We start from the raw sequence: 18330 nt of genomic DNA, 5'->3' as shown, positions 1-18330 counted from the left end.
GCATATTTTCTAACGTATTAAAAAAAAAGTATCTTCCAGTTCTTCTATTTGGCAAAAGTTTCTCAGAATTTATGAGTAATGTTCCTCTGTTCTGTTCAAACAAGATTCCAGGTCACAAGCAGACTATTCTGATAAACTGTAGTTTTTAGATGCTGCATATAGGCCTCATTTAATCTGTATTCATAATATTTAAAATTTAAATAATATTTAAAATCTTACATTTGCATGCTTGTACTGTAACAGTTATTAATCTTTACCAGAAAGAAAAAATTCTATTTGTGTAATATTTATTGATGTTAAACCCACATTATATCAGCACAACAGTCCAAAGTAATGATAATACATTTTTTATAAATACAAATAAAAGGTGGCAAAATAATGCTAGTGAAGCTAAACTAAAAAGTAAATTAGCATGTCACAGTTGAGGAAAATTTGGCAAAAGATATGACATACTTCTAGAATAAAATCAGATTATTCCCACCTGACAGACTATGACATTAATCTAGATTAACCATCCCCATTACTAGTCATATCTTGCACCAGAATAGTACTACCTTGTGTGCTAAAGTTTATTAGTCACTAAAAAACGAAACAAACTTTGTGTACTTACAAAGCAATACACGTATAGCAGTAATGCAATATATGGTGTACACAATTACAAAATTAAAAAAAAAAACAACAAACAAAACCCTAAGTACAGGACTTCTGAATAAATGAGCTGAGATAAAAGATTTCAACACTTTTATTATAAATAATGAAAGATACCATATATGTGCTTCATATAAGGAATACAGTGTTTTCCTTTCCTAGCCAAGTATCGTAGCTCGTACCATCAAACACTCATTTTCCTTGTCAGGCCTAGTAATTCTCCCATCCATTCTTCGTCCCTCCCTTTCAACTTAAATTCATTTGGTTCTAATTTAAAACTACCTAGTCAGGTGTGACTTAAGTGGGGCTCCACTTCCATGTGGATTTGCCTTGCATTCTGAAAGTAGCCTTCAGGCTTTTCACCTATGGTGCACAGACTCTACCCCTTAAAAGAGTTGTCATTTGCCTGCAGTCAGGAGAAGGAAAAAATAAAATCTACCACAGACATGTTATGTTAAGAAGAAAAAACAAAAAGGAGCAAATTGGATGTTTTTGCCTATCTTCATTTTCTACTTCCTCAGATTTGCAAACCTATCACCTGTGGTGTATACTCGTCACTTAAATCCGTATTGCAGTTTCAACCCATTTTTCACTTACTATACATTTCTAAAATCCTCATACATATTACACAAGCTTTAAACAGTCAAACATCCCATACATACACTCCCTCGTTTTCAGCTCACCTTAGAATTTCAGAATCTTGAATGGCAGCATTACAAGGTTACAGACTGCTGTCGGAAAATCCAGAGTTTCAACTTCTTGCCCAGTCCCCCTCCCAACCCCTTTGCAGTAACTCACTGCACTGGTTCAAACTATCAGCATTTTTTCCCCATCTAGTTACCAATTTCTAATCTGGAGTAGATTGTTACTATGTGTCAGCTCTTCTTTGTTCTGCAGAAGTTAAATTACTTCTGCTTAGACTGCCATTGCTGTACGTTTGTAAATAAGCCTCCTCCTAGATGGTAAAAAGGAAAAACACAAATGAATTGAAAGTTAGGATGTTGATGTCCAAATTAACAGCATTGAAAGAAAGATTTTTTTTTCATTTTTGTATAGAAAGCAGTTTGCAGAGATACAGCATTTGCTTGCATTTCTTTTCCTTGTCCCTTCCTGTTTTATAATATTGCACTTGTTCATCGTAGCTGTCAGAATATGTAGCCATTTTAGAACTGTTGGTAAGCCTTGAAGAAAACATCTTGCACCATTAAGATTGTGTAGCATCTACTTACTGCTTATGAAGGTATGTAGTGAAAAATCTTTCTCTCTGATGCATTTTGGCCTCTATGAAAAGGCTTATGAAGCAACAAAGGTTAAGGAACTGGTGAGTGTGATTTGTTGTGCAATGTGTACATTTCTATTAATAATCTATCTATTCTTCTAATTTGGTATAATGAATAAGGAATATATGGTTAGTGTGTTTGTTGTTTATCTTTTGTACATGAAGGTGTCTGCCCTTGCATAAAGTGACATCGGAGTATCATTGGTCAAGGCAATGGCTTTCAGTGTTTCTGCTTTGAAAGGAAATGATGGAAGCGGCAGTTGAATCTACAGATCATCGCTCTCTACCAGGCCAGGCTGCATTGTCAGGTGGACTGGATTTGCTTCTGGCTGGAAAGCTGCTTTGATGTCTAGTCCTTGGTCACAGAGAGCAGCGTATCGGCTGGCTGAGGGCCGCACCTTCTTTGGCTTGGTCTGCTGAGGGGGTTGTTGCCACTGAGCTGTAGATTAAAAAGGAAAGAAAAAGTGTTAGCCTTCCTGAGCCATGCACCAAAGTGTGCCAGATGCTCAGTCAACCCTTTGTGAAGGAGATACTAATTTCTGAGAAGCAGAAAAGCATTATATCAAAGGTAATTTTGTTTAATTTCTTGGCATTGTTGTTTTGTTTTGTTTTTTTCTCAGCATCTAGTTTCACCTTCCAATGTGGTAAGTAAATACAACAGTCTGTGTTACTTTTGGCATTGTTTTCTACATTTCCTTGTGCCACTGGGAAGGGTGACAGCAAGGAGGTTGTTCTTGTGTAATCATATTACAGTAACAGGCCTGTTCTAGGGTTAGTTGTTGCATATAAAAGGAAATGATCTGGTTGCTGTTGCCACCCCTTGTAAGCTGAAGAATGCTGAGCCAAGTCTCTAATTCACAATTCCCACTTCCACCACCAGCCCAGAAACCATCCTTTATCAGTCTCTCCCCTTCCCCCTCCCCCTTAATCTTTGCTATGAGAAGACTGGTAAGAGATACTTCTTTAAGAAAACATTCACTATGTAAGACACTGCTTTGGAACAAACTGAGTAATTAAGCAGAAAGCCATAAAAACATCTACTGTACTTTTGGTAGCTGTCACAGGTGTATTACAGACTAATGTACAAAAGAATACAAAAGGTTAGGGAAGTGCCAGCAAAACAACAGTAATAATGATCCACAAAAATCATATAATCATGCCGTTATCTGTTGTTAATTAGCTATATTTAATGTACTAAGCAAAACCAGAAAGCATGCAAGCTTGTTTGGCTTTAGGTGTCTGAAAGATGGTAAAATATACTTTGACAGAGCATTTGTTGTCTTGAAGTGGATGTTTACTATTGAGGAGAAACTATAAACAAAAGAAAGAGAGACCAATGTAAACCATTCTGTGAACAACCCAAAACTTATAGAACTGTTGCTTTTGAGGGGATTAATATGATCACAAAAATTGAAGCCACTTACTATAAACATCCAACCTGGCAGTGCAAGACACAATCCCAGCCTCATTCTTAGCTGAAACAGTGTACCAGCCAGCATCCTCCTTTGTAGCTCCCTGAATAAGCAGGCAAATGTAGCCGTAGTTATCCTGGTGCATGCTAATCAAAAGAAAAGTAGAAAATTACTGTTTAAATCACAAACCAGTGTAGACTATCTTAAAATGGCATTATAAACAGACCCAATCTTAGTTACAGATTGATTATAGTCCAATTTTAATTAAAATTTTAATTAAAATGGAACTTCCTCTGAAATTAGCAAGTAGAAAATAAAGCCTTGCATATGCTTGACGGTTTGGCAGTTTAATATCCTGTATTGAAAACTAAGAAGAAAAAACATATGAAGTAACTTTTCTTTCACAATTATGGATTAAGACATCTGGAGTAGCAGGAACACCAGATCTTACCCAGACTTTTTGTGGAAAGGATAAAGAAACTCGAGGAAGATCTTAAAATATATAATATCGAATCTTAGTTGCTTAACTGTGCAGCAGAATTATGAAGCGGTTTCTGCTGAAAAGCACATAGCATTCCTTTGGAACCTTGATTTTCCCTAGCAAATTTCTGTAGTCTTGGTTCTGGAAGAGCAAAACTACTTCTCTCGCTTAGAGTGCAAAGGTAGTTGTGTAAGTCTAAAGATGGAAAACAAGTAATGTTTTATTTCTGGTTCAGCCACCAGGCTGGCTGCAAGTTTGAGTAAATGTCATAAATTATTACAATCACTAGTTAATATTTATGAGATGCCCTTTACACAAAGTGTTCATGTGACCTTTTAGGTTTTTATTTGTTTTACAGGATAAATCATAATTGAAATTACACATGGGGAGATTATTCTAAGTCAGTCTAACCTCACTCGGTCAGTGTTGTATGTGAGTGACTCATTCTCTTTCTTCCAAAATATCTGAGGAGATGGCTCCCCTGAGATTCGACACTCCAGTCGCACTGGGAATCCCTCCGTCACACCTGTGTTTTGTAGCTTCTCTATAAACACAGGTGCTTTTTGTACTTCCTTAGCTGTGAAAATAAAGATTGCAGTTATGTTGACATTTTCTATGAAAACATAGCCTTTCTTTCAGCAGTGTGCTAAAAAGAATCACGAAAGACCTAAGTGGCAGGAAACCTAAGCACTGTCTTCATTAATCACAAAGTTCAGTCCTGGTTCCTCTGAAGAAAACAGTCCCATCATTATTTTAATAGGGGGAAAAGTGAGTGCTAAAAAGCTGATTCTTCTCTAAAACAATTGAAATGTAGAGCATGACAACTAGATAAACTGGCTGCACTATGCTTGGTAAAACGTGCTCCTTCATATTCCACAAAGTATGAACTTTTAACTGAAGAAGGAACTGCTCTACCAGAAGTCTGAAGTCTACCAGAAGGCATTAGTCTGATGTGCTGTGAGATGCACAAACCGTATCCCACTGGTTGCCCAGGGGTAGGTGTGGGTCTGCACAGATTGTCATTACAAAGAAACATCCAGGGAAATAGTCTGGTTTGTGGCCTCAAGGCCAGCAGCCCCCTTTTATTAACTGTGTGCACAGACATTACACACCAGTCCACTTATGCCACAACACAACGTGAATAGGTCACCTATAAATATACCATACTTCTGTTACTGCCAGGTTTCTTTTTCTTACCCCCCACTCCTCAATGTGTCATTTGACATCACTCATGTTTTCTTTTTTCATGCTATCCTGGCAATGCTCAGTCTGAAAGCTTAGCATGAAGATGTTACCTGCAACAGTGAGCTCCAGGCTGAATGAATTTTCACCAGCTCGATTGCTGGCAATGCACGTGTAGATTCCAGCATCTCTGGATGTGACCGGTTCTATGATCAAGGAGTGCACCCCATTCTCTCGCACCAACATTTTGTGAGAGCTGTCAGGGCGAATTGGTCTGCCATTAAGTTGCCAGCTTAAGTCTGGAGTTGGTAATCCACTAACCTTGAGTGTAAAGAGAGTAGTGGGAAATTGTTTCAGCCACATGAAACACTGGAGGAGTCCTGACTTGTTACTTCAGGGAAGTTTGGTTTGGTTTGCTACTGCAAGTGTACCAAAAGATTTAAAGATCTAATTCTGTCCTGATTTACACACTGAGTCAGTTGCAGTCATTTACTTACTTTCTGGCCAACTCCCTGAATTCCATGATGTCTTACGGGTTCGACTGAAAAAAGATCATTGTTTAGATAGGCTAGAAGCTAAACAACAATACGTTGCAAAACAAAAGGCAGGGTGACACCTTTTGTCTTTTTTATTGTTTGTTCTTCAGGTGGAATGAGAAGATACTCCTTTCTAGATTAACTTCTTGTTGGAAAATTTGCAGACAAAAAGATGTTAGCTGACTAACTACTGGCCTCCAAAGTTCCATTCCACTGAGGTGTGTGCCCCAGTGACAGCACCACCTGCACTAGTTAATGCTTGGTCTGTGTGAACAAGTCTTGTACTTTTGAAAGCCGTGCCACTTGCTGTGGGGACTGCTTTAGAGCAAACAGCTTCTCCTAAATAGGTCAGCATAAAGTAAACAGAAGTCACCTAAGCCTGAATTATTTCTGCGCAGCAGAGTAATAAATCAGGTTTATACTGTTTGAAACTTTTAATGGGGGTTCAAAACTCAAGTAGTAAAAGGACTTAAAATGTAGAAACACATTGTCTTTATAGTGTGTGCTGCTTCCCTCCACACCCCAGCAAAGCTGCATTCTATAAATCAGTTTACTGTGAGCTCTTAAGATTTGCCCGAAGCACTTTCATTGGAGGGGAGGCAAACTTTTATTGTCCACTTACTCACTCATAAGCAATGAGATTAATTACCCTACTAACAGGGCCGAAACTGCCAATAGGCAAAATAGCTTTGAAAAGAAGCCAATGTGGTTTTTGAGTCAGCTGATGTTATCAAAAGGCTGCTGCTACCCTTTGCATGACACTTGCCTTGCAGTCCATCCTGCATAGTTTTCCTTCTTGAACAGTCAGGTCTCCAGGAGCCTGCAGAAAATGAGGCCGGAAGAATCGTTCCTGAATTGGTTCATTTTCATCACCACTGTCCCTTGATCGAGATCGTGGTCTTAAAATAACATGAAATAAAGGTAAATTATTTTTTTTCTCTCCTAAATCAGAAGAACCATAATCACTTACAAGACTGATTTGAATTTTAAACCACTTCTTTGACCTGTACCATAATCACCCCATATTTACACAAGTGCTCTGGTAGCATTTGACCCAGATTGAGTTTATTATGACACTGCAGTTATTTAAGTACTTTCGTTTAATTGACATGTTGTGACAAACTATGACCTATAAGACAATATTGCTACAGAATAATTGCTTGTAATATTAATTCATTTTATAAATTATAGTATTTTTGCTCAGTCTTTAAATCACTGAAATACAAATAAAACAAGTTGGCAGGCCTTGGCATGTAGCTTCAGTTCCCCATTTCTAGTTTCCTGTGTATTTAATCCCTTCACTGCTGCTGATTACACCAGAAAGTACATGGACTGTTCATTAATCACGGTTCCCTTTCAGAAAGTAACAGTAGCTAAAACCTAACTCATCTCAATTGAGAAGAGACTTCTCACATCAGGCTTATCTTCTCTTGTTCTGCACTAGTGAAGACTGTACATGTATTAAATTGCTGTGGATATATTTATTCCTCAGTTAACGTGTTTTTTTAATGAGATATTCTTGAATATTTTCAACTCCACCAAACTGTGGAGTTGAAACAATGAGAATTTCAATTGTGAGCAATAGGAAGAATAACTTTGGTTACTAATTCTTTTTTATAAAGGTACCATAAACAGTTTGATAAGTAATAAAAAGGAAAGAAAAGTAACTCCTGTCCCCATACACAGTATCAATCACCTTAAGCTTCCGTATCATTTAATCAATTTTCAGCATTGGCTATTCTTGCCCATTAATTTAATCCATCAAATCTTTTTCTAAGGGGTTCCTCATTTAACTAGATTTTTGTTTCCATTGAAATGAGATTATTCCACTTGTGTGATTTAGTAATCAAAGAATCTTGAAATAAAATTTTATATCCATTTTTGTCCTTGCCTAATCAGCTCCAGTGGGTTCCATTCTGGAGCCAGCTGCTGCCTACAGTAACATCCTATGTAAAGGAAGAGGAGCTACACAAATATCCTCCAAAGACCACTTTTATCAATGACACATTACAGTGAAATTCTCTTTTCTGAATCCCATATTCTGTTAACTCTTGCCAGTGTTTCTCTTTTGGCAGCTGTTTGCAGTGTCCATGCTGCAGTAAAGGTGCCTATATGCGTCTTCTACTGCCCTTGGGCATTTCTCTAGGTTAAAATAGTTCACAACAAAAGAGCTTAAAACCCTCAGTGGTTACACTTGGAAAACAAGATGCTGTACTACTGCATGGAAGATAAACACTCCAGCTGCACGCTCTGCTGAGGCTGTGGTTAATTAGAGTTGCTTGAGTTTGATTTATTTTGTCCTGCTCTGTTGTTGCCCTTTTCTCTGCTATTGCTCTGTTTGAATTGGCCAGGCATCACCTGTACTACAGTATTCTCTCTTATTAATAGTTAAATGTTGACTTTTTAATGATCACCACAGTTTTCCCACAGCTATAACTAAAGGCAAATGGAGGGGCTGGGGGTGTTGTCTAGATATCTGGTCCATACTGCTTAATAATGTAGAGCTGGATACTGAAATGGGAAACACAGACTGACATCCCTGCACACACTAAGAGCTTATGTAACTCTTCAGGTGCCTAAATCCATGTCTGAAGCACCTCACAGTTTTTGCCACTTGAACATGTCAAAAGCTCCTTCAGTAGCTCCAACACTGCAGCTCATAAGCAACTGAGCTTTAGTTGGTGAGCTCCTAATCAGTTTTGCAGACATAGATGCCTCATGCAGGTAGATGGGATGGAAGATGGAGTGCAACAAGGAAAAACTGTACTGATTTTGTTTGGTAATGAGTTCTGCAAGACCAACTAGAAATGTGAATGTATCTAGTCAAGTGAGTGCTGCACAGTGCAAGCAACTTGTGCAAAATCTGCCTCCACATTATTGATAAGCATCCAACAAAGTACAAGTAACTGGTGCTTTGTAAGGTCTTGTGAGGCTGAGCCAAACAGGTGAACTGGCACCACAGGAGTGTGAAAGCTGCCATCTCATTACTGCAGCTGCAGGAAAAGGCAGCACTGGTCAAAACTGGGAGGGGTGTGTGTGTGGTATTTATACTAAATAAAATGGAAAACAAAGAACATCTGACCACAGATGTTGCATTTCTTTTTACCTCTTTGTAAGTTTACCCTAAAATCACAGACTTTTTTTAAGCCTTTGCCTTGAAAGGTGAAACTAGGGTCATTTCAATTCTAAAACATTTTGTGGTTTTAAACAAATAATGAAATGACTAGAGCCAAGTGCTTCAGATGTCTAGGAATGACAAATTGCAACAGACTGGAATACTCTTGGATTCATTGTGGGCTCTTCAGAGTTGCAATGTGGACATCACATTGCACAGATTAGTTTCAGCAGAACTGACATCATATACTAAATGTGTCCAGGGAGACTCCACGGGTTGGTACGGCACAATGCACTGGGAATTTCAGTGAGCAAGAAGCTGAAAAAGACTTTATGACTGACCATATGGTAATGATCACTAATTTGGAATAAAGGAGATTAAATTCAAATTAATCCCCTAATTGAGAGCAGGATGCTAGGAATGTTTAGTTTATAAATATTCTTTAAATCTCATGCATTTTAAGATTACTTTCTCATGCATTTTAAGATTTATTTGGGACTCTGGCTGCCATGCTTAGGTGACACAGTTTGTTGAGCACCTTGTCATCTAAGGGACTGAGTCCAAGCTTTTGTGCACATCAGAAAATTCCAAAGTGGCCAGCCACATCAAGTAATGCTAAGACAGTGATGTTTGTCAGCTAAGCAAATTTCAGAAAAATACGACAGGAGCGAAATAAAACCCCAGAGTTCTGCCAGAACACATTCTCTAAGAGATTAAGTATACTTCAAGAGAAAGCCTGTCAACAGTACAAGTCATAAAGTTCATTAAGCTAATAATTACACTTGTAATAAAGCAAGCAAACAAAAGATTTTGTTGCTCTTAATCAGAAAAGCTTATAGAAATAATATTGTAATGCCATAGGAATATTACTTATCACAAGTCTATGGCAATACATGTAACAAATATCACAGTATAAGGGGGAACACAGTAATTTGGGATATTACTTTAGAAAAGCCAATGGCAGGACTCTATCTTAGGAAGGTTTTATGTGCTCCCATTTCATCAGTCTTGGGTGAAGCCTCCAGTGGGAGTAGTGAGAGCTGTCACTAAACAGAGATTCTGTGCTGAATGCTTACAGAAACTGCTCCTCCAGGGCAAAGATAATGGGATAAGCCCTTCACATGGTAATTTTACAGGATATAAGAATCCCCAATAATTGCCCTAATTTGAATTAAACTAGTCTATGGAAATCCTTTATTTATAATTCATTACTCACTGGACACCCAACCCAAAGCAACAGGGGCTGCTTGAGTGCCTGTCTCCATTAGAAAATAGAATACCAGCCAGAAACGGCCTTGGACTTTCAATGCATTTGGAGAGATTGAAAAGAGCCTCCTCCATTATTACCTGAGGGTTCTGTCCAGCACAGAAAGAGAAACACACATGTTTTGTCCTTCAGGAAGCTGCAGGAGTGGCAGCTGCTTGATGCTTTCACCCCTACCTACCTTCCTGTCATCTTCGCTTTTAAAGGTCTTTCCCCTTCGTCACCCATGTGCACTGACTTACCCAGCTGAAATGTGATTCTTCATGGCAGCTTCTCCCTTCAGGGGTTAACACGGACTTCCCATTTTTACCCATTATCTGCAGGTGCCAAGTGCATTAGTGACTGGACAGGCTACACCAGATGGCCCCAGCCTTTTCTATGCTGTTCTCACAGTGCAGACCTGGCAGGATATTCCCCTCCAGAGGCACTCTGAGCTTTGGGCTTAACAGGCCTAAGGGTGACACGTTGCAGAGGGAGCTGGTGGCCACCTCGGAGAAATGCTGGGAAATCCTTTTGGGGCTGCAGTTTGTTCCACGCAGGAATAAGACTGACAAGATCTTTTAAACAACCAGCCTCATGTCCTAATACTTTATAGCTACCAGAGGGGGGAAGAGAGCCTGTTTTGCATGCAGCAGTTCTACAGTACATACTAGTACCACTACTAACTGTTACAGAAATCCTTTCCTGGTTGTACACTGACTGTGTAATTACATGTACTTTGTATATTAGTTGGGCAATATTGAGATTCTATGGCTGCTGTAACCATTAGGCAAAGCACACGCCTCATTACAGCAGAATCCAGAAACCAGAGCCCTCATACTCCCTTGAAAACAGTTCTGGTAACCAAAATGAATTTTTTTGTATCATCTAAAGCTATCTAAGCTGTGTTAAACAGCATCATAAATGCTTTGGATAAAGAAAAAAAAATTATTTGAAGGGAAAATTCCCTTCTAATGATCCAAAAACATAACCCAAAGCTTCATAAATGAATAATTGTAAACTCACCAAAGATAAGTTTAATACTTTATTTATGACTCATAATTCCTTATAAGAACCTGAACTGAAATATGAAATACTGAAATACTAAAATATTTCTAATGTAAATCTAATAAGCCTCTTTGACATGCAGTTATTTCTGCTGTTTCTTTAAATGAATACTTACTAGAAGCTGCAGAAGACAGAGGTTCCTGGTAGAATTCTAATCAGGTAAAATACTTTAAAAAAGCCTAAGTGACAAGAGCCTTCCCAACAGCTGATAGTGTAATTTGAGATACAGAGTAACTAGTGAACACCACAAAGAAAGGAAGAGGAGACAGGGAAAATTAAAGATATTTACAAGTCATGTCATTTCAGAGGTTGCTTATACTTCTGAGCATGCAAGCTCTGCAGCAATTTTCAGACAGCAGAGGTCACATTTCTTCCTGAATGCCATGCTTTTAACACATTCTTTACCTTACCACAGATATTTTGCAAAACCCATATTATTAAAAGAAAAAAAAAAAAAGCATCAAATACCTTCTTATGTGAGGCTGACTTGAAGGTGACCAAGCACTGCGGCCTCTTTGATTTACAGCTTGAACCATCAGCCTGCCTGTGCAACTTACTCTGCCCTGTTAGGGTGATAGAGAGGAGCAACATTAAAAGACTTAAAATATGTAATAATAAATGCTCAACCGGATCTGTTCTTTTTTGCCTGCCCATTTTATCAGGTTCCAATCTAACAGGGAACAGACTGGAATGACTGTGACTATAATACATTCATGGTTTATTGAAAAAGACTGTTAGTACCACTGGCAATCGAGTCCTTATTGACTATTATTGATGTGGGTGAGAGGTTTCTCTGTGTATGGAAAGTGGGAAGAACAGCAAGAAAAGTTCAAGGTCCTGAGAATGGCCCATGGTGAGTGTTGGCAGTTAACAACAGAGTTGCTGCCTCCAAAGGGGATTGATCTACTTGATCTGGTGGGCCCACAACTCAAAAAACCCCTCATTAATGTAAAAGCCAAAAGAATTTGACAAGTACTTAACAGGTCCTCTCTGCAGAGTGAACCTGGTTTGAGGAATTGCACTGAAAGGCACAGCTGTGCTCATGGACACTGGTGATAATTCAGGTTATTTTCAGTGAATGATAAATAAAACATGGCTCTGGTGTATTTGGTCCCCTTTTTTCTTTTACTTTGTGTTTTAGAAGACAGGTTGTCCACCTCAAGCACGAGTCCTAACGGATTTGGGATGGGACTGCCTGGAGCCAGAACTGCCGATTTCAGGGCTCTGTGGAATTCACCCTGTAAGTGTAAAAGCATCTGGTGGTCCTAATAAATAACAGCTCTGCCCCCTGGGCTGGTAGCAGTAAGGCCACATCCACGTCAGCTTTGCAGTGTATTTCAGCTCTAAGCTGTGAGCTCCACACTCAAGTCTGTCAGCATAAAAGTGACAAATATTTTTATCACAGTAATTGCAGGGTTGCAGATAGCAGTTCTTTAAGAACTGTCCAAAGCCCATCAAAAAACAATTTCGCCAGGCTCACAAGCAGCCTTCAAATAGCAACAACTTTTGTGTCACTTCTGAACTGTTAGAAATGAAGTCTGTGTCCCATTTCTATTCCCATGACCCATTTAGTCCGCAAGAAAAATCCCCGCATTAAAATAAGCCATTGTGCAAGACCCACAGTAATTCCTTATGTAAAAGTGTTATTTTCCCCCTTATAAGACTATTAAAGACATCTGGAACAAATGAATTTCTATTTTGGGCACCACTACATATTAATATTCTTCTGGCAGGTGATGAATACACATAGTTTGGGATCATTTCTGCATATCTCAATACAAGATGGTGTCACAAATGGAAACACAAAGGGCAATAAGGAATTTGGATAGGGAAGATTAAGCAGGAAGCCAAAGATTTTGGAAAAGTCCAAGGATGAAGAGGAAGGAAACAATGAGTGGGAAAATAATTAATGGGAAGAACTCCTAGAAACTAAGGGAACTCCAGCCCGAGGACTGTGGGTGTGTAGTGCAAAGAAGCAGAGTGGGATAAAAAGAACGAAGGTGAAAATAAGAGCTCTACGCGAGCCCATACAGTTCATGGAAAAAGCTCAGTTAAGGGATATGACCTCTAACTAAAGGCCTAAACCAGGCAAGGCATGTTTGTCTAGGCCCAGGGTCCATTTGCTCTGGATTAACTTCTACAGCAAATTTGACAACAAACCCCAGTGGTGTGTCAGAACTTTAATTCCAGCTCACTGCACTTTATGCTGTGGGCAATGGGGCCTGCTGTGTTAACTACCATGGACAATCTCCAGGGTCTGTCAACAAGGCATTTTACACACATAAATCCTATTATGTTAGTCCAGGTCATGAGATGGCATGAACTGGCAGAGCTTCAATGAACTGAAACCTTTGCTTTAATAAAACCCATTTCTATCAGCTGAGAACATGTCTTTTGCTTTAGTTTGGTGATTCCAGTAGCAATGACCAAAACACAGCAACAGCCTAGCAAATATCGACCAGTCCATCAGAGTTCTGATGTGAGCTTCCTTACATTTACGTACTTCGCTTTCTTAAGGAAAGGTTGCCAAATTTGCCTAAGTTTGTGATAGCTTTGAGACATGGACAACTTTCCATTAGAATTGAGAAGGCTTTGCCAAAATTATTTCTACTCAGGATGACTTAAAAGAATTGGAATCTAGATCTTTGAGTGTGAAAGGCCAGTACATTAAGTCACAGCCCTTCTTTGCCTCCATTGTACTGTTAAATGCATAGTAAAAAGCAAGCAAATAGTGGAAGAGATAAGTATGTTTGCTTGGGAATTACACTGTAAAAAAAAGAATAGAATGGGCTTGGTGAAACAGATGTTTTGTTTAGGGGAGCCAGAGAAGGATGCTTCTGGTTCTTCTCCAAAGAGGGGAAAAAAGCACAAGCACAGAATTTTGTCATTTAACAAAGTTGGTTTTTCAAGCCCCAATCTGGGAAGCACACAAACCCAGCTCATTTTAGTACATCCAAAAACCACTAACAAAGTAGCGCCATCAATGACCAGAACTGGTAACCTGGGTCACTGTTGTGTCATTGAATGAGCATTATCCAGAACAACAAATGCTCAAAAATAGGCCATAAATATTCAGGGACAGAGTACAGTGCCCAAACACAAAAGCAGTTTGTTCACCAAGTTCTCCAAGACTTTGGATCACACAGTAACACTACACAGTGAAACTCTGTGCATGCACTGAGACAACACTTAGAGGAAGATGAACAGGAACCACTTCTTACCTTGAGCACGCATATATTTTTAAACCTGTTGTGAAATTTCACAATTTATATGGTACCAAGTATTGTAACAATGTCGTCTATGTGTAAAAGCTCCCAGCTTGAACAATTCCATGGCCTTATGCTATTGCATTAGTATTTTTTTTACTTATATATGTAGAAATAATAATTAAACTACCTATATTAAAGCACTGCATTTTGTAGAATCTACCCAAAAGCTGCTCTCTGTGTGTTGCCCGTGTGTACAGTCCCTTATATTCACAAGCCCTTTGCAGTATGAGCAGGACTGACAAGCTGCAGAGTGAGACAAAAATGGCAGCGTCATGCTAAGTAACCTAGCAACGTGCATAACAGAGCACAACACTCCTGCTTAGATTAAAATCTGTCTCAGTGATACAGTTTGTTATTCTGCAGTGTGATTCTGCCTGCAGGCCTAGTCTTGGCAAGATATTTCAAACTACAGAGGAAAATAATTCATTACATCCCAAAAGTTATGTTACTGCTTTGGTTTCTCACATGCAACTCTCCCCTTAATTTGCTGTGGTGTAGAAAAAGTGGATTAAAAAAGCTCCTTCAATAGGATGAGTGACCTGTAAATTTGGCTATGTCTAATGAACTAGTGGGTTCTGCTGTATACCTCAGCTCTTGGATTAAATCTGCAAAGAAAAAATGGCATTGCTAAACCAGTAACACTCTGTGTTTCAGAAGAGCACTGTTTAAGATCGACACAGGACACCATTCTGCTACATAATAGTGCTAGATGTTTTTTGCCTTACAGACTTGCAATCTGCCTAATCTGCATGTTGAGGTGTGATATACTCCCACTCACTTCAACAAATTGGCCTCAGTCAGTGAGTAGGGTCAAGAAAAGAAAGTTAAATGACTGGACTGGGTTACTTCTGCTGGTAAACTGGATTTTTTTCTCCCTTTATATATATGTGCTATCCATGCTCAGTTAGAATACCGAGATGTTATCAGCTGAAACAACTAGTGGAAGAGTAATTAAAAAATGACACCCCTCCCCCCTGAAACCTCAAACCATAGGAAAAAAACTGCTGTTGAGTTGCTAATCTCTTGGAGATAGAAGGGTCCCACCCTAGTGATGCAAGATGAAAACAGAAATCTAACTTGCATACCTTATGGTGACCTCATCATTTAATTAAATCATGCATATGCGAGATGAGATAGTTTTCTGAAGATTTATGTCCAGAAGGATGTTTGCTCTGGAGCCAAACCTTCATTTACCTGTGGGTTAGCAGCCATAATAGTGTAATTCCCATCATCATCCAGGGTGGAGGCTGCAGTATGCAGTGAGCAAGTTCCATCAGGTTCTCTTTGAATTCGGTAGTGATCACTTCGTTTAGAAATTTGCTTCCCATCTTTAAACCAATAAATCTGCAGGAAAAAACACAAAGCACAGCTGGTAAGAGGTGGGTGCTCATTGTCACAATTTCTCAATTAATAGCACTAAAGAATTTTAGAATTTAGAACTCCTGAAAAACTCTCTGGTAAGTAGTAAAAGAAAACTGCTTTGATCAGCTCCTCATTCCATGAGCCATTTTCACTAACAGTTACAAGATGATTAGTGGACCAAAGAGAAACAACAGCCTGAACAGTTTCCAACAAAATGTACAGGTGCATAAGGGCTGAACACTTCAAGAACTGAAACTAAAGGTCATTACAAAGAAAAGATTACTAATTTCAGAGATTACTAATTTTACATTTATTTTGCTTAAATCTGAAGAAGTTGCAGAAAGAACTCGAGAATGCTTTTGCTCTCTTTTCAGAAAATAAAAACACAAATAAAAAAAACAAGATAATGATAGGCTTAATTAATTCAATGATGAATAAAATGAGGCCGTGATCTCACTGTTGAAACACCCATTTTTGTCTTGTATCCATTATGCTGACTGGACTGGACCAAAATGCCAGAGGGGATAGAGCTGCTCCCGCTGGCAGTGAGCAGCTCAGTGTGTGGAGGGGCCAGCTCAGTGGAATGACGATTGAAACTAACAATGTCACCCCAGTGTGACAGGCCAGCTACACAAGTGGACAGCTTTGCAAAGTAATAGGAAATTCTTCAAAGCAAACCAGCACATCGACATCCGTTAATAACTGCATGCCAACACCAGCACAGTTCCAAGCTGCACAGAACAGTTACATTGGCTATCAAACACAGGGCTTTTCCAGTCCTTTTGATACATAATTTTATTCTCTGGCTGACCCAAGATATACTTTCAATAAGCCAAAAAAATGATCTATGCAGGATAATGTCTTAAATATAATTCATAATCCATGAATTATACAATAAAAAAATGTATTTTTAGTGCCTCAAACTTGAAGGGAAAAAAAACCGACCTAGCCTTTAGGATTTTTTTAAAGTATTATAATAATAATGTAAAATCCCAAACTGATATCTGCTGGAATCAAAAGTAAATATTGTGTATGCATGAACACACAGAGGAATATCTGAAAAATGTTGTACTAGGAAGGCTCTACTCAGCTGCCCAAACCCATATTTAAGTAGAACATTATTTACTTGTCATTTCTGAAATGTGTACTACACCATAACATCAGTTGTGTTCAGCATTTGAGACACTTGTGCAGATACCTACACCATTTGCACAACGCCAACTCATTCAAAGTGTAACTGTATTTGTCCTGGTCCTGCTGGGACTATTTAGCATGAGGAAAACACACACATTTTGCTCAGTCTCATTCTTGGAGTGGGAATTTAGGTCTTAAGAGTGAGGAAAGGGTGCTGGCTCTCTAGTAAGAAATGAAGTGACAAAGCAAAGTGCAATTCCATTCCTGATAGAGTTTAATCTGCTGGGTTCTTCATATGTGCCAACATTTCAAAGCTTGAAATTCACTCACTTGGGGGAAAGTTAAGGGTATACTTTTGAATTTCACAAAAAGCAATGGAGATTTTTTTTGAGAAAATGAGTGGAAATTTTCCTTAAAAATTTATTACTGCATATGATTTATATATTAACAAGCATTATGTGTAAGTTGAAATGATTTCATTTCCTCAATAGCTGGTTATGCTTGTTTCCCATTTTGTCTGTCAGCAGCCTTGCAGAGACTCTGTGGTCCTAACAAAAGATTTAGTCATGTCTTCTTGTCTGCTGACAGAGCACTTACTGGAGATGCAAGAGATATTTGATCACTTATATACACATGCTAATGGGTGCTAAAACAACATAGCTGCAAAAAATGAGTTTTAACTTGCATGCTTTACATGTGTCATAATGTTGCTTGGAAATCTACTGCATTAAGTAGTAACTATTTAATAACAGTACACTTATCAGAAATATCAGGAGACATGCATAGAAATACACACAAATATTAACTGAACCAGCTATCCAAACATCATGTATATGTTGTCCAAAACTTATTTCAACTAAGTTTAAAAGCACTGGCATCCCATATGAGCAGTAAATTCTTAATATTACCTTTATCTGACATGGAGTTAATAAGTAAAACACTACCATTGCAGGAGACAATGGCCCTTGCAGTGAAGTATTTTCTTTCTAGGATAACTTTTAATAAATGTACCATTAAACTACGTAAGCACTGAACACTGCATGTGGATTGCTTTTATTTGCACCAGATTTTCAGAAACCAGTGTGTAATGACTAGGAATACAATGGGATACACAGTACAAAGAGGGGTTTGATCTTGGGCAGCACAGGCATTTTTAATCACCAAGAATTATATTCAGCCATGTGAAGAGTGAGCAGTATGAGATTTATGTAACATTTGTGTCTCAATTAACCTCCTGTACGGCATTGTCCTAATTCTGAGGAGAAATAATCCCTTAAAAATAAGTATTCCTTAGTCCCTCCTGTAGCACTACAGGTTTCTCATTTTGATGAGAAAATAGTTTTACATTACACCAAAGGTTATAACAAAAAGTAGACTCAGATTTAAAAAGTCATATATATGAAGACAGAATTTGCACATCAGTATTCAATTTACATGGCATGTTCAGGGGAAAAAATAATCAAGCCAATAACCCCGTTCAGAAAAATCCCTTGTAATGAATGCCAGATTTAAGAAACACTGCAGTCCTTTACAAAGCCATTCCTTGGCAGACCTGACAGAATACTTAGAAGGGAGGAGCTTCAAGTTAGTAAATTATTTCC

The 18330-nt window shown here is 38.5% G+C and overlaps 1 protein-coding gene across 10 annotated transcripts in view; it reads right to left on the bottom strand.

The window, feature by feature from the left end:
• Positions 1 to 295: 295 nt before the first annotated feature.
• Positions 296 to 18330, bottom strand: part of PALLD (palladin, cytoskeletal associated protein) — a 190328-nt gene continuing 172293 nt past the window's right edge. For 9 of the 10 annotated variants that reach the window (XM_082281936.1, XM_082281938.1, XM_082281939.1 and 6 more), the window contains 7 exons: positions 15428 to 15577; positions 11433 to 11527; positions 6305 to 6437; positions 5116 to 5323; positions 4232 to 4397; positions 3352 to 3485; positions 296 to 2366 (listed from right to left, as the gene is read on the bottom strand). In XM_082281936.1, coding sequence (XP_082138062.1) covers positions 2194 to 2366; positions 3352 to 3485; positions 4232 to 4397; positions 5116 to 5323; positions 6305 to 6437; positions 11433 to 11527; positions 15428 to 15577 — 1059 coding nt within the window. In that variant the 3' untranslated portion in view covers positions 296 to 2193. Of the gene's footprint in view, positions 2367 to 3187; positions 3239 to 3351; positions 3486 to 4231; positions 4398 to 5115; positions 5324 to 6304; positions 6438 to 11432; positions 11528 to 15427; positions 15578 to 18330 lie in introns of all 10 variants that reach the window. The other variant, XM_082281941.1, reaches the window with a different exon arrangement.

The sequence above is a fragment of the Coloeus monedula genome (assembly GCF_965178545.1).
Source record: "Coloeus monedula genome assembly, chromosome: 5".
Taxonomy (NCBI): Eukaryota; Metazoa; Chordata; class Aves; order Passeriformes; family Corvidae; genus Coloeus; species Coloeus monedula.
This window is presented reverse-complemented; position numbering and strand designations above follow the sequence as displayed.